The sequence below is a fragment of the Garra rufa genome, chromosome 6, assembly GCF_049309525.1.
Source record: "Garra rufa chromosome 6, GarRuf1.0, whole genome shotgun sequence".
NCBI classification, from domain to species: domain Eukaryota; kingdom Metazoa; phylum Chordata; class Actinopteri; order Cypriniformes; family Cyprinidae; genus Garra; species Garra rufa.
In genome coordinates this window covers 3,433,861-3,459,083 of record NC_133366.1, presented here as the reverse complement: position 1 = coordinate 3,459,083, position 25,223 = coordinate 3,433,861, and the positions used below count along the sequence as shown (strand labels likewise).

Here is a 25,223-nt window from a genome sequence, read left to right as displayed (position 1 = left end):
TTTGTATGTTTCAGTTCATGTACCGGGCCAACAGATTGAGTTTATCAATCTAACATCGGCCCGGCCCCAGAGAGTTATGGGGGAAAAAGGGCAGGCGGCCGAACGATAGTGAAGGGGAAGGGAGAGGATCGTTTCCTTACGATCCCCTTCTCCTAAACCGCGCATCACGTCTCCTCTGAGACCTACCCCTCCCAGGAGGGGGGGTCTCGAGTGGCCACACAAACCGCCTGGCCCTGCCTCCGGCCCACAGGCCCAGAGGGGCCAGGCTCCCCGTGCGTTTGGGTGGGGATGAAGACCGGTGAGGAATAACAGACCCAAAGGATCCACGGGTCTTCATCCTCCAGCAGATCAGCCTGGTACGCCTGCAACACTGCCACTGTGTGCAGGCGGCACCAGGCTGAACTGCTGCCGCGTATGCCCTCAGCTTTTTTTTTTTTTTTTTATGGCACCGATGGCCTGCCATACTCACGCACTCACTCTGCACCAGCAGAATTAACATGCTGGTATAGATGAGTGCGGGCTGGCTATAGTTTATCCCATGCCTTCCCGATCTTATTATATAGATCAGGAAGGAATGGGATGCACATGGGGACTGGTCTGTTATGGCCAGGGAGAAATTGCCAGCATAAACTGCTATGCGCAACCTCCCCCTGCACGTACTTTGAACGCAGATCAAAGCAGACCACAGCGCGGTTCATAACAGACAGCAGCTCATCATACGCGGGGCAGGCAGGCTGTGAGAGCTCATAACAGCCACATCCTACTTGTCTGGCTTAAAACCAGTAGAGCACTTGCTGCAATATCAAAAGGATGTCAGTTTCTTAGAACAACACATCCTTCGGCCGCAGCTCGCCCTCGTCCGCGGCTGACGAGCGCGAGAGATTACACATCTCTCAACTCGTGACCGCGCTTCATCTGTAACCGTTGCGGGCTCGTTCTCCGTGCAGCCTCGGCTGCCACGGGACCCGAGCCGCGCTGGGCAGATAAATGTCCCAATTCCCTCGGGAAAAGGGACAACGAGGGCAGAGTTTCCTTAGAGAGAAACTCTCACAATGAACGCGCTCTGCACTCTCAAGTACAGAGCGCGCGTGCTCTTCACCCAAACACATAACAAAACAGATTGTGCACGTCATCTGGTGTCAGATTTCTCTGACACGGAATCCGCACACTTCCTGAACTGTTTACTCTAGGAATCGTAATTCTACTCACGCTTAGAACAAGGCCAGTTTGAAGGACAAAAAGATGGTTGATGTATTCACAAGCGCAACTTTATACTGGTAGGCGCCTTGTGATGATGTCATAGGCTGGCGCCGGCCAATGTCAAAGTTCATTGTCGTTGTTCTATAAGAGCTTCAGAGCCGGTCACGCTGGAGGCAGTTCCCATAGTGTCCACAAGGACGCAGAGTAGAGTTCCCTCCGGAAGGGAACAAGTGATTGTCTTTATGAATGGGAAACTGAATCATTGATTCGTTTAAAAACGCTCATTCATTCATAAACGAAACAACGCTGTTTTTGAATGGAGATGTGCAGCGGCTCAGCTGTGACTAGTTTCAAACTATTTGTGACGACAAATTAGAGCAAAATCAGACAATAGTGTTACAGTCAGACAATGGAAGTCACTTAATAATAACTTCTTGTTTAACTGTTGCATTAAATCAATCTGTCATTTACAAACTCCCTTAAAAATCATTCAAAGCTGTCAGCACTATTGCACTTTGGGCGTCCTGTGTTTGTGTCCCAGTTCGCGGACCTTTTTCTGATCCCGTCCCCCTTCTCTTTTCCACCTCATTTCCTGTCTTACTACTGTCCTATCAATAAAAGGGAAAAATGGCAAAAATAAATCTTTAAAAAAAATTTATTAAAAGCTGTCACTCATCTTATTTCATTGCAAAGTTCCATTAGCCCATAATCAACAAAGCTCTCTACACCAGAGTTTCTCAAACTGGGGTCTGCGGATCCCTTACTATGTGTTACGTACCACCAGACACTCAGGCCCTAGCCTGGCCCTTGAATGACAGCTTATCGGAATACTCGATCCAAGTCCGACCCGAGTCTGTCTTTTTTCCCCCTCTCCCAAAAGAACTTACTATTTCACCTGTAAAATAGTTCAGTTTTGTGTGAAATGGCAAAGTGATTATATTTTATTTCATTATTTTATTAAAGGAGTAGTTCACTTTCAGAACAAAAATGTACAGATAATGTACCCCTTGTCATCCAAGATGTTCATGTCTTAATTCAGTCGTAAAGAAATGATGACATGATGAAATGAAAACATTTCAGGTATCTTTCCATATAGTGGACTTCTATGGTGCCCCAAGTTTGAACTTCCAAAATTCAGCTTCAAAGGACTCTAAACGATCACAGCTGAGGAAGAAGGGTCTTATCTAGCGAAACGATCCGTTATTTTCTAAAAACATTTACAATTTATATACTTGTTAATCTCTACACAGAGTACACACAGAGCTAGACAAGATGAGCGTTTGTGAGGTTACAAATTATATAAATTGCAAAAAAATTTTTAGAAAATAACCAATCGTTTAGAGCCTTTTGAAGCTGCATTTAAACTGCATTTTGGAAGTTCAAACTTAGGGGGCACCACTTAAGTCCACTATATGGAGAGAAATCCTGAAATGTTTTCCTCAATAAACAATTTTATTGAGAAAGAAAGAAAGACATGAACATCTTGGAAGACAAGAGGGTGAGTACATTATCTGTACATTGTCTTTGGAAAATGAACTACTCCTTTAAGTTAATTTACAAAAACATTTGAAATATTGTTTGTTAAATGCAAGTTTTCTTTTTTTTTTTTTTTTAAATAACAATCAAGCGGCAGACAGTGAGTTGATCATAGCATATGTTTGATCAATTGAGCCTTCTTAAATCATCACGACCTAAAATAAAAATTCTAGATCTAAAACAGCTCAAGCATATCACAATGTTAGATTAAACGCTTAACCTATATACATGTGTGCTGTTAGACCCATATCCAATCATTTGTGTGGAGAGTGGAAGCTGAAGTGCGTTACAGGACTTTTTCAGATTTTTTTCAGCGGAAACAATTTAATTATTTAATTATGTTTGTGTAAAAAATTATTAATACAGAAAAACTACACTGTTTTTAAAAAAAACATTCCATATGGATATATTGTTGTAGAATAAATAAAATTAGTTTTATAAATTCAATTTATTAGACAGGTTTTAAGGTGACTAAAATTGAATTAACCCATTACATTGGAAGCCAGGAAACTTAAAAATGGAAGTTCCAATGGCATATAAGAGTAAAAATGTAGTAAGCATATGCTTAATCACTGTTAGAATTATGAAGGGGTTCTTGGTAAAGTTTCTCCCCTGTAAGAACCCCTGCTTTACACTGCACAATCAATCTCTTATTTATATCCTCTCTACACTTTGTTTATGAAAGGATTCATGAGATTTGTCTGTGGAACATTACTCAATGCTGTAAAAACACGTAGAAACCTTTGCAAACACAAATATGCTGATCGGGTCAGTTGCACTGTTGCTCCTACATTTTTTTATAGTGGCACGCAATAGTTTCAGTCAAAAGACTAAAATGTTTGGGCAGACAGCAAATCGATTCAATTCACAGGTTTTCGATTAGTTTCAAAATCAAGAGCATTTTTAAAAAAAAAGCAGCCATTGCCAGCATTTTTTATGATTTTAACAAGAATTTCATGGCACCTAAAATATTTTGTTTTATGTATATCATCAAATAAAAAAAGAATAAATCAAAATACAGAACAGAGCAAAAACTCTTATTCTAGCTTCAAGCATTATTTTATTCATCAACACTTGGATGGCGCCTGTGTACTCGGCATGCCGTCTTTCTTGTGTGTTCCAGTCTGTCGTATCCTGTTCGTTTGGTATCTGTACTGTTTGTACTTTTTGTGGTGTTGCACTGGTATCATGTAGACTCAGTGCTGACCTACAATCGTCAAGCCATATTCAACATCAAAAGTTGTATGGAAGCTGGTTACCTGGGAAGCTGTCCTGTTATAAGTATCTGTAAATAAGTAGTATTTTGTGCTAACTATTGTCTTTAGTGTAAATATGTAGGCTATCATTTTATGTCACACTTTTGCATGATGTGAGCTTCTTTATATTATTTGTATAAAATAAAATGCTATAGTATTTTAACTTTTAAAGATCGACACATATGCGCTGTTAGGGTTTGTAATCACTGCATTGAGAAAATTGTGAATGCGGGCAATTGCATGAAGAATCACCCGCAAGTGATTGCGCAACACCCCACTAAATAATTTTTTTTTCTGTTCTTATCTGTTGCAGCGGAAAACGGTGCACGCTCTTCTCCAAATGGAGATGCGGGACCTGCTTCAACGCCTCACAGAGGTGAGTGTCCGCCAGCAACAAACATCTCGCCACCCGGCAGGGCAAAACTGAAGAGGAACTCGCCACTATCCACGTCCTCGCTGCCCAGCAAATTCCACTACCTGACCCCCGAGTGCAAGCCACCCACCTGTTACCGAAGATGACGGCGCACGATGACGTGGAGGCTTTTCTTCAAATGTTTGAGACCACCGGCACTCGCAAGGGATGGGCTATTGAGGATGTGTACACCGTTGTGGAGCATGTGAAACAAATGAGGGAATGGATCGACCGGATCATGCCATTAGTCCGGGAACACCTCAGCAAGGCGCAGCAAGCACAACAGGGCAGCCCAGCCACGGGAGTTCCAACCGGGAGACCGTCATGGTCCTGGTCCCCACGTCGAAATGCAAGTTTCTCGCCTCCTGGAAGGGATCATACACGGTGACGTAAAAAATTGGTCCAGTTACTTATCGCCTCCGACAACCAGGGAGAAGACAGAGCGAACAGTTGTACCACGTCAGTTTACTGAAGAAGTGGATTGGGACCAGGGACCAGATCACTGCACTCAGTCTCACCGATTCCCGTGGTTGTCGACGCTAACCCCCATCTGTCGGCTGCCCAGAAAGCCGAGCTACAGCACCTGGTCGGTCAGTTCCAGGATGTGTTCTCCTCCCGACCTGGGCAGACCAACGTCATCCAGCATGACATCAGGACACCCCCTGGAGTGATTGTTAGGCAATGGCCCTATCGAGTCCAGGAAGCTCGTCGGCAGGCCATTGAGGAGGAAGTACAAGAAATGCTGAAGTTACGGGTAATCGAACCATCACGCAGCCCGTGGTCCAGCCCCATCGTGATGGTCCCAAAGCCGGGCGGCACCCTCCGCTTCTGCAACGACTTCCGCCGCCTGAATGAGGTCTCGGCAGTTCGACGGCTACCCCATGCCTCGGGTGGACGAGCTCCTGGATTGCTTGGGGAGAGCCCGGTACATCTCCACTCTAGATCTAACCAAAGGTTACTGGCAAGTGCCTCTCACTCCGGCTGCCAAATAGAAGACCGCCTTCTCCACCCCCAGCGGACACTGGCAGTTCCTGGACTCTCCTCTTCGGCCTGCATGGCGCCCCCGCGACGTTCCAGCGAATGATGGACATCCTGCTGCGGCCGCACCAAGCCTACGCGGCTGCCTACCTGGACGATGTGGTGGTGCATTCAGAGGCATGGGAGGACCATCTGGATCGTCTACGGAGGGTGCTCTCGGAACTCCGGCGGACTGGACTGACCGCCAACCCCCGCAAGTGCCACTTAGCGATGTCAGAAGCCGAGTACCTGGGTTTCCAAGTCAGCCGGGGCCTAATCCGCCGCCAGGAGAAGAAGGTCGAGGCCATTCTCATCGCTCCCAAACTTTTATCACTAACTTCTCCTCCTTAGCCGCCCCCCTGACAGACCTGACCAGGAAGGGGCAGCCGGAGAGGATACAGTGGACAACAACCGCAGAGGAAGCCTTTGCCGACCTCAAGACCGCTCTCACATCCTCACCTGTGCTCCGAGCCCCGGATTTCAGCTGCCCCTTCCTGCTGCAGACGGATGCCTCCGACACGGGATTGGGAGCGGTCCTGTCACAAGTCCAGGAAGGTGACGAGCATCCGATCATTTACTTCAGCAGGAAGCTGTCCCCCGCCGTAGAGAAACTAAGCCACCGTCAAAATGGAAGCCCTGGCCATCAAGTGGGCAGGCCTGGAGCTGCGCTATTACCTCCTGGGCAGCAAGTTCACCCTGGTGACCGACCACTCTCCTTTACAGTGGATGGCCCGGGGTAAGGACACCAAGGCCAGGGTGACTCGCTGGTTCCTCGCGCTCTAGGACTTCCACTTTGAAGTCCGCCACCTTGCCGGGGCCACCAACGTCAACGCAGATGGACTCTATCGGATTTGGACAGCTTATGCAGGTCTGTCAGGGGTCATTCCCCACCCACCCCTAATTTCACCCCTACAATCTCCCTTCGTTCCTAGGACCAGAACGACGCTTTGGGGAGGGGACAAGTGTCTCCGGACTCATCACTGGCAACAGACAATCTACACCTGCCCCTCCTCATCACCGCAGATTGGCCACCGCTGCTTCCCAATCAAACGCTTTTCAGCCAAACATACGGTCGTCTCAAGCTGGAACGAAACGGCTCTAACTTGTGTTCTCTTTGTTTTAGAAAGCAGCAAGTGACTGGTCTCCCTCACTGGAGCACCCCTGGCCACCCACTTTCTACGTTTGAAGAGCACAACACAGACACACCGCACCAGCCTCACACCACGCTTCACGTTCACGTTTTAAAGTATTTGTTTAATAAAATCCACCCTCCGAGGCTGTTCACTCAGCTGTCCTTGTAGTGTGATTCTTCACCCGTGACACCAGGTATATATGACATCATTGTACTATAAAAATGGTTTCAAATCTCAAGTTGCTTGTCACTGCAAAAAGAGTATTTGATAGAATCAAGTTGCTAAAATGACTGTTTTCTATTTCCTCCTGATCACTTCTGAAGCAGAACAGCAGCAATGAGCAAAGAGGTGATGAGGAGAGAGATTGACATCAGCCGTTCAATACAAGTCAAGTCACCTTTATTTATATAGCGCTTTTAACAATACAGATTGTGTCAAAGCAACTGCACAGTATTTAAACAGCACCATAGTGTGTAAGTTACGCATTATTGTAAATAATCAATTTTCAGTTAAAGGCAGTTCATCAATGAATTCAGTAATATCATCATCCAGTTCAGTTCAAATAGTATACGATATCGCTGGAAAGTGTCCCCAACTAAGCAAGCCAGAGGCGAAAAGGAACCAAAACTCCACAGGTGACAGAAATGGAGAAAAAAACCTTGGGAGAAACCAAGCTCAGTCGGGAGACCAGTTCTCGTCTGGTCAGACGAAACCAGCAGTTTGTACCAATGTCCGATTGTAGAGAACTCGTCAGGATCCCGTGGTGTATCACCGATGGCCGTCTAGGTTGGCGAGGTCTTTATTGATGATCCGTCTCTGGAGCTCATCTGGTTGACATCCACGGCTGTTGAAGTCATCTCTAGGTGGTGATCCATGATCTAAGCTGGGTACGGACTGGATCCGGGGGACTGCAGTGACCATCTGATCCGGATACAGGCTGGGTCTGGTGGCTACGGTGACCTCAGAATAAGAATGAAACAGACTAATATTAGCGTAGATGCCATTCTGTTTACGATGCAACGAGTGCATCAGGTGTTATGGGAGGTGTTTTTGCTTCCGGTTGACCTAATTAATGCAGCCTAACAATCCTTTAACGGATTTGAATTATAGGAATGTGTTAATGTTTTTATATGTAAACCAGGTTAAAGAGATGTGTCTTTAATCTAGATTTAAACTGACAGTGTGTCTGCCTCCCGAACAGTGTTAGGTAGATTGTTCCAGAGTTTAGGCGCTAGATAAGAAAATGATCTGCCGCCCGCAGTTGATTTTGATATTCTAGGTATTATCAAATTGCCAGAGTTTTGGGAACGCAGCGGACGTGAGGGACTATAATGTGATAGGAGCTCGCTCAAGTACTGAGGAGCTAAACCACTGAGGGCTTTATAAGTAATTAGCAAGATTTTAAAATCTATACAACGTTTTATAGGGAGCCAATGCAGTGCTGACAGAATCGGGCTAATATGGTCATACTTTCTGGCTCCAGTAAGAACTCTAGCTGCTGCATTTTAATCCAACCAGCTGGAGTTTGTTTATTAATCGTGCAGAACAACCACCCAATAAAGTATTACAATAATCTACCCTTGAGGTCATGAACGCATGAATTAATGTTTCAGCATTTGATATTGACAGCATAGGTCGTAATTTCGATATATTTTTAAGATGGAAAAATGCAGTTTTGCAAATGCTAGAAATGTGGCTTTCAAAGGAGAGATTGCTATCGAATAGGACGCCTAGGTTCCTAACTGATGACAACGAATTTACAGAGCAGCCATCTAGTATTAGACTGTGTTTTAGGTTATTACTTGGAGGTTTTAGTTCCAATAATTAACACCTCTGTTTTTTCAGAATTTAACAGTAAGAAATATTCGCCATCCAGTTTTTAATATCAGCTATGCATTCTGTTAGTTTTTCGAATTGATATGTTTCGCCGGGCTGCGAAGAAATATAGAGCCGAGTATCATCAGCGTAACATTGAAAGCTAACACCATGTTTCCTGATGATATCTCCCAAGGGTAACATGTAAAGCATAAAAAGTAATGGCCCTAATACTGAGCCTTGAGGTACTCCATACTGCACTTGCGATTTAAATGATACCTCTTCACTTATTGCCACAAATTGATGACGGTCAGATAAGTATGATTTGAACCATGCCAGTGCACTACCATTAATGCCTACATAATATTCAAGTCTATTTAAAAGAATGCTGTGGTCAATAGTATCAAACGCAGCACTAAGATCCAGTAGCACTAATAGAGAGAAGCAACCACGATCGGTTGACAAGAGCAGGTCATTTGTAATAGAGGTCTACCGATATTGGTTTTTACCGATACCGATAGCTAGGTTGGACCACACTGGCCGATACCGATTAATTAACCGATAGTTTTTGAATATGGATACTGAAAGGCAACTAAAATAGTGCTGTACTATTTTTTTTAAAGTACTAAACCATACTTTGTACATTAATAAAAATGTTAATTATATATTGATCATTAAAGTTATTTCATAGTTAATTAATGAAAACAATATATGAGTAAATGTTGAAATTAACACACTATAACAAGGAAAAACACTTTATTTTACAGCTTTCATCAGTCTTAGTTGATGTTACAAATGGGCTCATTCCTCAAGTGGTGGGAATCTTTACATTTTAACAATATGTAAAATTGCAGTTTCTATGCTTTTTGTTTATATTTGGAATCTTTGTAAGTCAGTACTGCCATCTTAAAATTAAGATTCAATTTAATTAGATTTTATATCAAATTTATTTCGTGCAGAATTTTTGCTTTATTTTATATAAGCAGGCTACTTTTTAAAACAATAGACAGTGACAAAGACAGTCTCTGCTTTAACAGGCTTCAACAAATGCACAGATCTATTTCGATATATCAGATGTTTTGTCCTGCTCTGAAAACATAACTGACTGTGTTTACTGTACATCAGCTTCGTATAAAAGTATTCGAAAATGCAAGTGCATTTAACCGCATCCGCAATCAAGCTTTTCAGGATGAACAAACACAAAGAGCAAGTGAAAGTCTGTCTGTGCGTGAGTTTTGTGTGCATCTAATAGTACTGCATTCCAAACGGCAGAAATTAAGGCATATCTAAAGTAAAACACTGCGGGTGGAAGCTCACACTGTCAAACAATGCGTGCGTGTCTCACAGTGCAAATTCTGTGCAATGAAGCCCACCGCATCTCTAGCGCGCACACGTGCCATATGCGGGAAAAACACAAGCTCATTGAAGAGAGGATTGCGATGCATCCGAGAATCGATTTTTCACCCACCCTTAATGAAACCGGGCAAAAGTGCAGCGCTGTGTTGCGCGGACAACTCGCAGGTATCACACACACACCGGACTCATCGCGTGTAGTTCAAGTGGAAGTCTAAAACGGTTTATTTAATCACCAAACGGGCAAATGTTTACTTCAAGAATGATCAAAAAACCGGCAAAGATTAAACAACAGATCAAATGGAAAGAGAAAGTGCGATCTATATTGTTGTAGCCATTTAAGAAAATTTATTTTCTGTTTTACATTTATGTTTAAATATTATTTGTTTGTGTTTTGTTTCAGTTCAATCTGTTTATTATGAAAGAAGTTTGTGTCATTTGTAAATGTCATAAAGGACGTGGTATGAATTGGACGGCAATGCGCCGGGAGAATTGGAGAGGGTCAGACACAATTTTTGACCACTTCATACGTTTTTATTTGTGGAAAATCCCTTCTTAAACGAATTTTGTTTTGTATAATTTTTATCTTAATTTTAAATACATATTTTTGTTGGTCAGTTATTAAAATCAAATAAGAACAAGGAAAACTGGCATTGTGAAATAAACTGCGTAACTACCCAGCCTGAAGAAAAGGCTAAAACATAAATTATAGCTCTATATGAAGCATACAGACATTATTAGAGCTACAGAAATACAAACGTTTCGCTTACATGCACAATACTTAATCTTCCAGCCCAGGGTCAAGTCTTTATGAACATTAACAAAGATTTGGGACAGATATGAAGTGATGTAAAACTATGAGGCGCTGTGACACAGCAGGATTTCTGTCGGCTGAATGAACACAGTTTGCTTTCGCACGTCACGTCTTTAAATCTACAACTTTGCTGGCTAACAATATGACCAGCTTGATATAAACCAATGCAAATATATAGTAACAATCCTGACATTAAGCAGTGGTGTCGGACTTAACCTCTCAAACTCTATGACAGCGGAGCGGAGTGTGAGCCGCTTCAGTAAAAACGCAACCCGGAAAAACTAACTATCGGCATGGATTTTTGCCGCTAACCGATAGTTCCGCCAATCAACTATCGGTGCCGATTAATCAGCAGAACCGATACATCGGTGGACCTCTAATTTGTAACTCTAATAAGAGCAGTCTCAGTACTAAGATATGGTCTAAAACCTGACTGGAAATCCTCACAGATACCATTTTTCTCTAAGGAGGAGCATAATTGTGAGGATACTACCTTTTCTAGTATCTTTGACAGAAAAGGGAGATTCGAAATTGGTCTGTAGTTAATTAATTCATTGGGGTCAAGTTGTGGTTTTTTAATGAGTGGCTTAATAACAGCCAGTTTGAAGGTTTTGGGGACATATCCTAATGATAATGACGAATTTATAATATTTATAAGAGGATCTATGACTTCTGGAAGTACCTCCTTTAGTAGATTAGATGGAATAGGGTTTAACATACATGTTGAAGGTTTAGATGATTTAAAAGTTTAAACAATTCTTCCTCTCCTATAATAGAGAATGAGTGGAATTGTTCCTCAGGAGATCTACGGTGCATTATCTGATGTGATACTGCAGTGGGCGGCTGTATGGTTACAATTTTATCTCCAATAGTGTCTATCTTGGAGGTAAAGTACTTCATAAAGTCATTACTGCTGTGCTGTTGGGAAATGTCTGCACCTGTTGCTGCTATATTTTTAGTTAATTTAACCACAGTATTGAACAAATACCTAGGGTTATGTTTGTTTTCTTCTAAGAGAGATGAAAAGTAATCCGATCTGGCAGTTTTTAATGCTTTTCTATAAGATAAGTTACATTCACGCCAAGCAGTACGAAAAACCTCTAGTTTTGTTTTCCTCCGGCTGCGTTCCATTTTTCGTGCTTTTCTCTTTAGGGCGTGAGTGTGATCGTTATACCACGGTGTTACACTGTTTTTCTTTATCTTTTTTAAGCGCACTGGAGCAACTGTATCTAAAGTGCTAGAAAAGAGAGAGGCCATAGTTTCTATTACATCATCAAGTTTTTCTGAGCTATTGGATATGCTGAGGAATTCAGATAAGTCAGGAAGATTACTTACAAAGCAGTCTTTTGTAGTAGAAGTGATGGTTCTACCGTACTTGTAGCAAGGAGTTGAATTTACAGTTTTAGCTATCTGGAGTATACAAGAGACAAGATAATGATCTGAGATATCATCGCTTTGCTGCAGAATTTAAACACCATTAACATCAATTCCATGTGACAGTATTAAATATAGAGTATGATTTCGGCAATGAGTAGGACCTGACACGTGTTGTGTAACCCCAATAGAGTTCAAAATATCTATAAATGCTGTTCCTAGTGCATCTTTTTCATTATCAACATGGATGTTAAAATCACCCACTATTAAGACTTTATCTGCGGACAACACCAACTCGGATAGAAAATCAGCAAATTCTTTAATAAAGTCTGTATGGTGCCCTGGTGGCCTGTATACAGTAGCCAGTACAAACGTCACGGCGGATTTATCATTAGCACTTGTTTCTCTGGATAATGCTATATGAAGCACCATTACTTCAAACGAGTTATATTTGAAGCCCGTTCTCTGAGAGACATTAAGAATATTGCTATAAATAGTAGAAACACCTCCCCTTTTACCTTTTAGACGCGGTTCATGTTTATAACAGTAATCTTGGGGGGTGGACTCGTTTAAAATAATGTAATCGTCTGGTTTTAGCCAGGTTTCTGTCAAACAGAGCACATCTAGGTTATGATCAGTGATCATATCATTTACAAAAAGTGCTTCCGTAGAAAGGGACCTGATATTCAATAAGCCAAGCTTTATCAATTGTTTCTCTGTATTGTATATATTTTTTATTTGTTGAACATCAATTAAATTGTTAGTCTTGATTTGATTCAGGTGTTTTTTGTATTTTCTAGCTCGGGGAACAGACACAGTCTCTATAGTGTGATATCTAGGTGAAAGGGTCTCTATTTGCTGAGGATTGACTGATTTCTGTGACGTGAGGCGGCTAGCAGACGGTTAGTTTAGCCAGTCTGTATGCTTCCTGACCTGGGCCCCGGTTAGTCAAGTGCAAACTCTAAGACTATGTGCCATATTTCTAGATAGAACATCATTAGTGCCGACGTGAATAACAATCTTACTGAATTTACGTTTAGCATTAGCCAGCACTTTTAAATTTGCCAAGATGTCAAGCGCTCTGGCTCCCGGTAAACATTGGACTACGGTGGCTGGAGTCTCTATTTTCACGTTCCGTACAATAGAGTCGCCAATTACTAGAGCACTTTCATCAGGTTTCTCAGTGGGTGCTTCACTGAGTGGGGAGAACCTGTTTGATGTTCTGATCAGAACAGAAGAGCAGTGTTTTGACCCGCGACTATGCCGCCTCACAGTCACCCAGTTGCCCTGCTGCACGGGCGTTGTTACCGGAACCGAACAATGTACAGGGCTTTCTGAGCTAGTCACATCCAAAACCGTATCTAAGGCCCTCACATTCTTACTATCCTCTATTAAAGTTTGGATGCGTGACTCTAGTTCTGAAATCTTCTCTGTCAGCCTGACTATATTCCTGCATTTATCACATGTATAAGGCTCACTGCTGACAGAGATAGATAAGCTATACATGTGGCAAGCGGTGCAGACAACAATAGTAGGAGAAGAAGCCATTACTCACCGTGATTGTAGAATGATTCCAACTTACCACTGTTGTTGTTTGAATTCCTGAAGAACAGATCAGGGGGAGAAAAAACAGAACGGAACCGGCTAAAGGAGTACTAACGATATTAAACAGGGGAGAAAAAACGTGAATGGAACGAAGATGGCAAGCTAACCGGCTAACGCAATGCTAAAAATAGTAAACAAGTTAAATGCGTGAATGGAGTGCGAGCGGCAAGTTAACCGGGTAATGGAACGCTAACACGCTGCACTCGCGATTATAGAATAAGGCGAACTATCAAATTAGTCAGATTAGTTTGATGGATAAGATCAGAAATTAAGTTAAGCTATATCTATCAATTTAAAACAGCAGAATTAAAAATAAGAGAATCCAACAGAAAAACGAAGCTCAAGGGAGCTACAAACACAGACCACTCTGCAGCAAGGCAAACTGGAAACAGGGGAACTCGGTTTATGATAAATACAGCGGACATTTATCATAAACCGAGCGTTTCTAAAAGATGCTCAAAATGAGGCTTGAAAATTAACCTTCATAAACAACAAAATACTGACAGTATTCATGTGAATGAGCTTTTTACTGCCGTGGTTGCTATCGCCACTGTATCTGCAAAATGCATTTGCAGTCTTTGACCACTAAGTGGAACTTTTCACAAGTTATCTGCCGAACATATCAACGTATCATGTTCTCATGAGAAGCAGTCAGCTTTGACTTCCCAATGGAATATATCTGACTGTTTTAGTCAGACTCTCCAAGAAAAATACTGTATTTAACTTAAATTAATTAATATTTCACTAAATTGTGTAAAGTGTGATTGTGTTAATTGGTGAGGTTGAAGAGGGCAGACCCACAGAATAAAATGCAATTGTGCTGCATGCACTTAAGAATGAATGCCACGGGCCAAATTTAAATAAAAAAAGAAATAAAACAAAGAAATGTCTTTCAGAAAAGACATATATCTAGTTAGAGGACAAAAGGGCAGATGTTTGAGCATTGTTTGGGCATCAATTAATGCATGCTCCTGTAAATTGTGACCATTTACTTTTTTCTTAATACATAAATGTAGTAGTTTCATGTTTTAACTCATTCAAAGGAACGATTTAATGAAAAAAAAAAAGATCAACATTTTCTTTGCTGATGGACATTTTATTTTTTGTCATGTCATGACCAGGGCTGTTCTGTAAAGCGTGACCTGCTGAAATGCATCAGTTTCTAAACCAGTAATGTCACTATTTTATCTTCATTCACAAGTTAAAATATCTGAATTCCAGCTTTACTGATGAATAGTGTCTGTCTCTTCGCTTCACCTGCTGCTGATTTTAATGAATGAGTTTCACATGAGACAAGAAAAGTGTATTTACTGCAGTGCTAACAGACATTTTGCTCAACTATCTAATGTATTAAAAAGGCATGTTGTTACTCATTTAACATTCTGGCCTGTTATTTAGGAGAAAATCTCTCATTTAGGAACATTTGTTTTAAAGGTGTCAGATTCATTATTAAAGGGATAGTTCACCCAAAAATGAAAATGTGATGTTTATCTGCTTACCCCCAGGGCATCCAAGATGTAGGTGACTTTGTTTCTTCAGAAGAACACAAACGAAGATTTTTAATGAAAATTGGTGCAGTCTGGCAGTCATATAATAGCAGTGGATGGGCACCAAACCTTTAAAGTAAACAAAAACTTGCACAGACAAATCCAAATTACACCCTGCGGCTCGTGACGATACATTAATGTCCTAAGACACGAAACAATAGTTTTTTGTGAGAAACTGAACAGTATTTATATCATTTTTTAACTTTGATACACAGCCACATCCATCTGTCATGAGCACAAGCTCATCATCCGGCTCGTTACACGTGTAGCGCACTGGCGTAGTATACGCAATCGGCGGAAGGGGAGCTTTAAATGGGTTTGAACAATCAGGATAAGCACAAGTAATTACCATTTTGAACAGCTGCTATACCCACAATCTCTGTGCACTGTAAACAATGAGTGTCGTATACATGCGACAGATCGCTTCCGGCGTTTGCGTATACTACGCCAGTGTGCTACACGTGTAACGAGCCGGATGATGAGCTTGTGCTCATGACAGATGGATGTGGCTGTGTATCAAAGTTAAAAAATGATATTAAAAAAAATCGGTTTCGATTTATGGCCGGTCAACCGGTGCATCCCTAATTAAAAATCTTCGTTATGTTCTGCTGAGGAAACAAAGTCACCTACATCTTGGATGCCCTGGGGATAAGCAGATAAACATCACATTTTCATTTTTGGGTGAACTATCCCTTTAAATGTGATACTTTAGTTAATGATTCAACACTCACCGAGCTTTTGTACAGTTGATCACAGCTGGTATCAGTCTTCTTCTGCCCTCAGTTGATGTGTTGTATTTCATGGTGTCCAGCTCATCCTGCGGCTCCTCTGATATCTGAATTATGTAGGCGATTGTTGAGCAGTGAGCAGGAGACTGTTTCTTCTGTAAGTGTTTGTCTGATTTCACAAACTCCTTAATCTCTCTGGACAGAGTCTGATCTTTCACTTCCAGCAGACAGAGGAACAGATTGATGGATTGACCAGAGGAGAGATCATCATCTGGATCTTTGATCTTCTCTTTAATGTACTGTGTGGTTTCTCTGATGGTCTCTGAGCTGTTCTCTGTGTGTGTCAGTAGATCCTGTAAGAGTCTCTGATTGGACTCCAGTAAAATGCCCAGCAGGAACCGCAGAAACAGATCCAGCTGTCCATTCTTATTCTCCAGGGCTTTATCTACTGCTGATATTAGTAGATCAACCAGAGAGTCATTATTACATCTGTAAAATCCAAATGTATCCAGTGGCTCTGTGTTCTTCGTTAAATAGCAGTAAAACACATAGAAAGCAGCCAAAAACTCTTGAACGCTCAGATGAATGAAGCTGTAGACTTTCCTCTGATGAATCACAGATTCCTCCTTAAAGATCTCAGTGCAAATCCCAGAATACACTGAGGCATCAGTGATGTCTATGCCGCTTTCAATCAGGTCCTCCTTATAGAACATCACATTGCCCTTCATCAGCTGATTGAAAGCCACTTCAGCAAGTTTCACAATCACTTCTCTGTTGGACTGCAGGAGTTTCTCTCTCTTATCTCTCTCTTCATACTTCTGGTTCCTCATGTTGATCTGAATCAACAGGAAGTGGATGTACATTTCAGTCAGAGTTTGAGGGATTTCTGCACTCAGATCTTCTTCCAGGATCTTCTGAAGCACAGTGGATGAGATCCAGCAGAAGACGGGGATGTGGCACATGATGTGGAGGCTTCTTACTCTTCTGATGTGTGAGATGATTCTGCTGGCTTGATGCTGGTCACTGATTCTCTTCCTGAAATATTCCTCCTTCTGAGTCTCATTGAATCCCTGAATTTCTGTCAGACGGTTGATGTATTTGGAGGGGATCTGATTGGCTGCTGCTGGTCTGGAGGTGATCCAGATGAGAGCAGAGGGAAGCAGTTCTCCTTTCATGAGGTTTGACATCAACACACCCACTGATGAAGTCTCAGTCACATCACAAACTTTCTGATCATCTGAAAACATCAGTGTGATTCTGCTTTCATCCAGACCATCAAAGATGAACACAACTTTACACTCCTCATAAATATTTGAGTCCAGATCTTGAAGTTCAGGATGAAAGTCCAGCAGAAGTCTGTGAAGACTGTACTGATGACCTCGGATCAAGTTCAGCTCTCGAAATGTAAGCATAAACATAAAATCTACATCCTGATTGGCTTTTCCCTCAGCCCAGTCCAGAATGAACTTCTGCACAGAGACGGTTTTTCCGATTCCAGCGATGCCTTTAGTGAGAACAGTCTTGATTTGGTCTTTCTCCTCACATCCTGGTTCAGCTGAGGCTTTAAAGATGTCATTGCATTCGATTGGAGTGTCTTGTGAGTGTTGTGTTCTGGCTGTTTTCTCCATCTGTAAAACCTCATGTTCTTCATTCACTCCTTCACTTTCTCCCTCTATGATGTAGAGCTGTGTGTAGATGCTGTTCAGGAGGGTTTCATTCTCCTGGAGTCCCTCAAATAATCTCCCATACTTGTTCTTCATGCTGGTTTTGTGCTGGTCTTTGACTCTCTGTAGTTCATCATTCATTCGTCGAGGATTTCTATTTTGGTACACTCTAAAAGGAGTAAATGTATTGATCAGACAGAGGGGAGACGGTCTAAGCTGTAAGTGGGAGACTTTTTTGCTGACACAACAACAAAAAGACAATATATTAGTATTTAAATGTACAAATAACATTTAAATGTAAATAACATAATACATCAATATATGCTATTCTTATATTTCTTATTGTATTTCAAATTCAGTTTTGGTAAATGTGATACTTTTTGTAATGCACATTGTTCCAAAGCAGCTTCACAGATAATAAAATACACAGAAGAGGAAAGGAGTGCCTTTTAATTCCCCTAGCGAGCAGCAAAACTGATAGAAGTGATGCACAAACCCACTGAGACGTTTAAACACAACTCTGCTAGAGATGCCCTTCTCAACAAGATTTTCTTTTATCCAGTTACCTTTTTAATTTTCTTATATCCAGTGTTTCCCATTCATTTATTTGACTTATCTGTACCGACAGTTTCACAATGAACCAAAAATCTCTATACTTCTCATAATAACATAAATGCTCTCTAACACTGTGTCCTAACTAGATGTAATGAGATTCCAGAGACAAGCAATTCATCTGTCCACACCAGACATGACACAGCAACATAACATGACAGAATAATAAAATATCACTGCCAATCAGAAGCATGTGAGGACAAGCTCTCTCTGGAAGTGCACTGTACTCGCAATAAATTTTATACTCATTCTCAATTAGAAATATTAAACTTTTTTAACATTGTTATAAAACACATATTGTGTAATTGATACAATCTTTGTCATAGAATACACTTGTTTCTTCAGATGGAGTTGATTGTTTGATAATTCTACATTTATTTAAAGACTTATAGCCTGTAGCACAAAGCTGGTTTTGGATTTTTACCCAGGAGAGTGTGTGTTTAGTTTGAGCAAACTCCAAGTTTTCAGGCAAGAAAGTGGATTGGTTTTCAGCGGGTTTGGTCTCCATAATAACTTATGCTACACCGCTACCGCTACTCTGCTCTGGAGCAGGTTTTATTCTGGGTTAGAGATTGCAAACCCAAACTGGACCAATCAGCTGTGAGTAAAATGACATATCTGATGCCCTGAAGCCACTCCCCTGTTTCTCTAGCTTTAAATTAAAGCAGTTTACAGTCAAATTAGAATTATTAAATTTTATTAGATACATTTTAGAGATAAAATTGCACAACATTTGCAGCTACTTTTTTATATTTTACATTAATTGTAATTGTTTATAATTCATACAATGTATTCATTTACACTGCCACTCAAAAGTTTGGGATCAGTAAGACTTGTGTAACACGCTGACTCGTAGGAAACGTGTGAGATCCAATTGCTGGCTTTATTAAACAGATCGTTGTCAAACAGGCAGGGTCAAACTCCAGTAAACAGATATAACGTGGGCAAGACAAGGCGTAATCCAAAATACAGGCAATGGGTCAAAATCCAAATGAGCAGTCCAAAATAGCAAATAAAACAAAACAATGAAACAGGGAAAAACTATGACTAGAAAACAAAACTATGACCATGAAACAAAACTATGACTAGGAAACAAAACCGCGGCAAGAACAAGGCAATGAAACAGGATAAGGCTTAGTAGAGTCTGCCACAGCAAAACAATACTTCGCAGGGCCTGTTTGGTGTAGGCCTCCTTAAATGGCCACCAAACAGGAAGTTACCCATGAAGCAGCAGAGGGAGCGAGAACAGTCAGTGCATGGGTGAGGGCTCCCTCTGCTGGCGTGGCGTTACAGAATCCCCCCCTCTAGGAGCGACTCCTGGCGCTCAAAAAAAAACACAAAATCAAAAAGTTCAGGAGGGTGGTAGAGCAGGGGGTTGGACGGTGGGCCAGGTCCATGTACGGGAACAGGTTCAGAGTCAGGACCTGGACCTTGGAGCAGAGGCAGACAGTGGAGCACTGGAGGACCTGGGCCATAGAGCAGTGGCAGAAAATGAAGCAATGGAGGTCCAGGGCCGTGGAGCAATAGCAGACAGTGAAACCGTGGAGGTCCTGAGCCATAAAACAATGGTAGACTGTGGAACAGTGGAAGCCATGGCGGGGCCGGCAAAGCGGGAAGCCTAGGCGGTGCAGGCAGAGCAGGAAGCCTTGGCGGTGCGGGCAGAGCAGGAAGCCATGGCGGAGCAGGCAGAGCAGGGAGCCTTGGCGGTGCAGACAGAGCAGGGATCCTTGGCGGTGCAGGCAGAGCAGGGTGCCCATGATTAGATGCCGCCCCCATAGGTGGTTCTGCAGCCGGAGCCACCACCTCCGGGGGCATTGGCATAGACATGGCAGAAGGTTCTACAGAGCATGCTGACACCTCAGGAGGTATTGGCGCAAAATCTTGGACAATAGAGACCTCTGGTACAGACTCGTGGACAGACGAGGCTTCTGGAGCGCAGTGTGTGGCCCACACGCTCAAAATGGCAACAGCCATTACAGGCAGCACAGAAGATAGAGGGATGCTTGCCGGTCTTGAGGGTGTGGATGCTGTGGACATATGGCTTGGGAGCGTGGGCGCTGCGTGGCTTGCTTTGCTTGGGAGCGTCGGCTCTGTTGGCCTGCTGCCCGCACTGACATGAGAGGAGGGTCCATCACACTGGCAATCAAGACCTCTGGCAGATCAGATGAGACATGGCATGGCTTTGGTAGGTCAAACGAGACATGGTGTGGCTTTGGCAGGTCAGACGAGACGTGACTTGGCACTGGACGCTCGGGCGAGACGTGACTTGGCTCTGGACGCTCGGGCGAGACGTGACTTGGCTCTGGACGCTCGGGCGAGACGTGACTTGGCTCTGGACGCTCAGGCGAGACGTGACTTGGCTCGGGACGCTCGGGCGAGACGTTACTTGGCTCTGGACGCTCGGGCGAGACGTGACTTGGCTCGGGACGCTCGGGCGAGACGTTACTTGGCTCTGGACGCTCGGGCGAGACGTGACTTGGCTCGTGAATATCTGCTGTAACTTGGCTTGGCTCATGAAGATCTGCTGTAACTTGGCTTGGCTCATGAAGATCAACTGTGACTTGGCTTGGCTCAGGGACAACAGCTGCGACTTGGCTTGACTCGTGGGGAACAACTGTGACCTGGCTTGACTCATGGAGAACAGCTGTATCTTGCCTTGGCACAGAAAGTGTAGCCCTGACTTGAATTGACACCAGAGGATCAGGCATCATTTGACTTGATATCGGAGGAAAGGTTGTGACTTGACTTGGCTTTGAAGGGATGGCTGTGACTTGACTTAATGTTGGACAAGCAGCTGTGGCTTGAATTGGCTTTGAGGGAACTGTTGTGACTTGACTTGGCTTTGGGGAAAACAGCCGTGGTTTGACTTGGCCTTGAAGGAACAGCTGCAACTTGACTTGGCTTTGCTGGAACTGCTGCGGCTTGATGTGATTTGGGAGGTGCTGTAGTGTCTTGATGTGACTTGTGAAGTGCTGTTGTGACTTGACTTGTCTCTGAAGAAACAGCTGCGACTTGACTTGGTTCAGGGATCGCGGCTGCGACCTGACTTGACTCTGCAGGAACAGCAGCCGTGACAAAACTTGATTTTGCAGGAATAGCTGCTGTGAGGTGACATGACATTGCAGGAACAGCAGCTTTAATGTGACTTAACTTTGCAGGAACAGAAGCTGTGACGTGACTTGATTTGGCAGGAACAACAGCTGTATCAGTGCTTGGCTCAGGATGCAAAGCTGTGTCTTTTCTGGTATCAGGGAGTGCTATGGTGTCTTGATTTGGTTTGACTGAAACAGCTGTGACTTGATCTGGCTTGACTGGGATAGCTGTGACTTGATTTGATGTTGGAAGAGCGGCTGAAATAGGTGCAGACTCAGGATCAGGAGACAAGATGTGCGTAGGCTATGGTTTGGTTGACGTGAACGGGCGCTGGCTTGGCTGATGTGTTTTTAGGGAGACTAGCTGCACGTGCAGACATCAGCGGTGTATCTCTCACACGGGATATTAGACTGGGATTGTTAAGTATGATGTTAGCAAATGCAGACTTGGTGAATGGAAAGTTAGCAGATGCTGACTTGGCAGGTCCTGAAGCAGCAGAATTGATGTGGAATGGCTCTGGCGTGGCAGCAGCCATCTTGGGTGCAGACTCTGGCGTGGCAGCAGCCATCTTGGGTGCAGACTCTGGCGTGGCAGGCTTGGCGTGAGCAGACCTTGGAGCAGCAAACAAGATGTGAGCAGTCTCTGGCTTGGTAGGCTTGGCATGAGAGGACTCAGGTGTAGCAGACATGACCTGAGCAGGTTGTGGTATGGAGGTTACTGCAGGATTGCGGGGTCCCTCATCCGCAATCCTAACAGTAAAAGGCGAGCCACTTAAGTGGAGGGCATAATCAATATAATGTTCCAGAGACCAGTGAATTTTACCTCCAGGTAATCAGGACTGAATGGGCTCAATCCATGACAAAAAAAATGTCCTTAAGCGCCACATCATTAAAATTCACCAGATGACACAGTTTGCAAAAGGTTTAGGCTGAGGAGGCGTGATACCGGGTCCATTATGATCTATGTCCAAAAGCCGCTGGATCTTTGGTCGGCGAAGTATTCTGTAACACGATGACTCGTAGGAAGCGTGTGAGATCCAATTACTGGCTTTATTAAACAGATCGTTGTCAAACAGGCAGGGTCAAACTCCAGTAAACAGATATAACGTGGACAAGACAATGTGTAATCCAAATTACAGGCAATGGGTCAAAATCCAAATGAGCAGTCCAAAGTAGCAAATAAAACAAAACAATGAAACAGGGAAAAACTATGACTATGAAACAAAACTATGACTAGGAAACAAAACCGTGGCAAGAACAAGGCAATGAAACAGGATAACACTTAGTAGATTCGACCACAGCAAAACATTACTTCGCAGGGCCTGTTTGGTGTAGGCCTCCTTAAGGCTGGGACACACCAACCCGACGCCAACCAACTAGTGCCGACGAAAGCCGACCGTCTTGTCGCCTCTAGTCAGCTGCATCTGCGGGCGTCTGGGCAATTAAACTGAGCTCGAACACACCGAACTGACGAAACCCGACTACAAACTAGAAGGTGCTTTCTGCGCATGCGTGAGGAGATATACCATTGCGTACCTGCAGATGGCAGTAGTCTGTATTTTCATTCCAAGAAGAGAACCCGGTAGAACCGCAGCACGGTTTGCATAGCGTTTTCCGTTATATCGTACAGCGCTGGCCTGTCTTGGATACAATTGATCAGCTCGCCTTCCATAGCTTCGTTCCACACAGCCATAGTTGGTTTCGAATTGTGCGAATTGATGACAATGAGCCGGTTCCCTCTTGACTCTTTCCTTTGCTTGTTACGTCACTTCACGTTCAAGTCCTCCACGCACTCTGATTCGATGTCTGAACAGCCAATCAGAGCGCTCTCTTTCCCAGACAGCCCCAACAAGCCCAACGCGAGACCGATGAGAGCCGACGTGCGGAACACACCGAACCGACGCGCTTCACCGACGCCCACCAACAGCTCCCGACGAGGCCAGGCGATCATCGGCTTGGTGTGTCCCAGCCTTTAAATGGCCACCAAACAGGAAGTTACCCATGAAGCAGCAGAGGGAGCGAGAACAGTCAGTGCATGGGTGAGGGCTCCCTCTGCTGGCGTGGCATTACAACTTGTAATGTTTTTTTAAAGATGTTTCTTATACTCATCAAGGCTGCATTTATTTGATCAAAAATACTGGGAAAAAAAACTAATGTTATTACAACATAAAATATAGTAGTTGTTTTTTTTAATATACTTTAAAATATAATTTATTTCTGTCATGCAAATCTGAATTTTCATCAGCTGTTACTCCAATCTTCAGTGTCACACGATCCTTCAGAAATCATTCTAATATACTGATTTATTATTAGAATTATCAATGTTATTTTGGAACCTGCTATACTTTTTTTCATGTTTCTTTGAAAAATAAGTTAAAAAGAACAGCATTTATTCAAAATATAAATCTTTTCTATAACAATTTAAATCTATACTATAACTTTTTATTAATTTAACACATCCTTGGTGAAAAAGTAGTATTACATTTCTTTTAAAAACACCTTTGAACTGTAGTGTATATTGGTAGAAAACATTTCCATTTTAAATAAATTCTTTTCTTTTTAACCTTTTACTGATTAAAGAATCCTGAAAAAAAAAAAAGAATTACAGGTTCCAAAAATGATTTCTGAAGGATCATGTGAAGATTGGAGTAATGATGCTGAAAATTCAGCTTTGCATCACAGGAATACATTTTATTTTAAATTTAATTTAATTAAAATAAAAACCATTATTTTACGTTGTAATAACATTTTGCAATATTACTGTTTTTTTTCTGTATTTTTGATCAAATAAATGCAGCCTTGATGAGCATAAAAGACTTCTTTACAAAAACATTAAAAGTTACTGATCCAAAACTTTTGAGTGATGGTATAATTATTGTATAAAATGGCAATTCATGTTAAGCTTCTTATTTAAATTAAATTAAATAAATAAACATATAGATGAGCTTTAATATAACCACCTTTTATAATGACTTAACTTATGTTTTCCTTTTGAGCTCTGTGTAAAACTATATATATAAAATTAAATTTGGTTGATTCCTAGTCATATATTTTCTGTGTTTATTCTTGCCTTGTAAACATATTTCAATTCATTACATTTATAATAACGACATCTGTTAATCTTCAGCAGAAAAGTGAATTGCTCTTTGCTGATGCTCTCCATGTTCCGTGTGATTGGCTGTTTGGTACGGCACTAACTTTCATTTACACACGTATTTCATGACCCCGTGTTTTCAGTGTTGTGGAAATTGAAAAATACACACTCTCACACTAATTGTCTCCTGGTTTCACTAGACTTGTTAAATCACCACCACATTTACACTCACTCAGGGTCAGAGGTCACTGGTTTGTTACTGAAATTAAGAGGTTGAGCCATTGATCCATCACTCTTCATTGACACGCAGCTGGATTGAGGAGATGAAGATCTCTGAGTCCCCCTGCTGGAGGTACTGAAAAACACAAAAATAACTCTTTTAAGAATTAGTTCACTTCCAGAATAAATTCCTGATATATTACTCACCTCCATGTCATCCAAGACGTTCATGTTTTTCTTTCTTCGATCGTAAAGAAATTAAGTTTTTGGTTTTAGGTTTTTGAGGAAAACATTCCAGGATTTTTCTCCATTATAATGGTGCTCAGCCGTTTAAAGGTCCAAATTTCCATTTCAACACAGTTTCAAAGGACTCTAAATGATCCCAGCCTAGGAAGCAGGGTCTTATTGTTAAGGGTGTTTGACTGTCATTGCACATCTGTTTTTTAAACACTGGGTCAGTACTTCCACCTACGGCACACGTGACCTTTCTGACGTGATTACATCATGCATGAAGTCGGGCTGGTGCAAGACGAACGTTTGTGGTTGAAAAGGTTTTACATTTTTTATTTTTTAGGAAAATTACTGATTGTTTTGCTAGATAAGACCCCTATTCATCATCTGGAATTGTGTGGAGCCCTTTGAAGCTGCACTGAAACTGCCACCACTGACGTCCACTACATGGAGAACAATCCTGGAATGTTTTCCTCAAAAACCTTAATTTCTTTGCAACTGAAGAAAGAACATCTTGGATG

The 25,223-nt window shown here is 42.4% G+C and overlaps 1 protein-coding gene across 2 annotated transcripts in view; it reads right to left on the bottom strand.

Annotated features, from left to right (window-relative positions):
* The window catches only part of LOC141336102 (protein NLRC3-like), a 51,119-nt gene extending 26,552 nt beyond the window's left edge, over positions 1-24,567 (bottom strand). Inside the window, exons 1-3 of one of the 2 annotated variants that reach the window (XM_073841613.1) lie at positions 24,504-24,567; positions 22,816-22,865; positions 15,794-17,616 (exon numbers count right to left, since the gene is read on the bottom strand). In XM_073841613.1, the coding sequence (XP_073697714.1) occupies positions 15,794-17,616; positions 22,816-22,865; positions 24,504-24,552 (1,922 nt within the window). In that variant the 5' untranslated portion in view covers positions 24,553-24,567. Of the gene's footprint in view, positions 1-15,793; positions 17,624-22,815; positions 22,866-24,484 lie in introns of both variants that reach the window. The other variant, XM_073841614.1, reaches the window with a different exon arrangement.
* Positions 24,568-25,223: the final 656 nt, after the last annotated feature.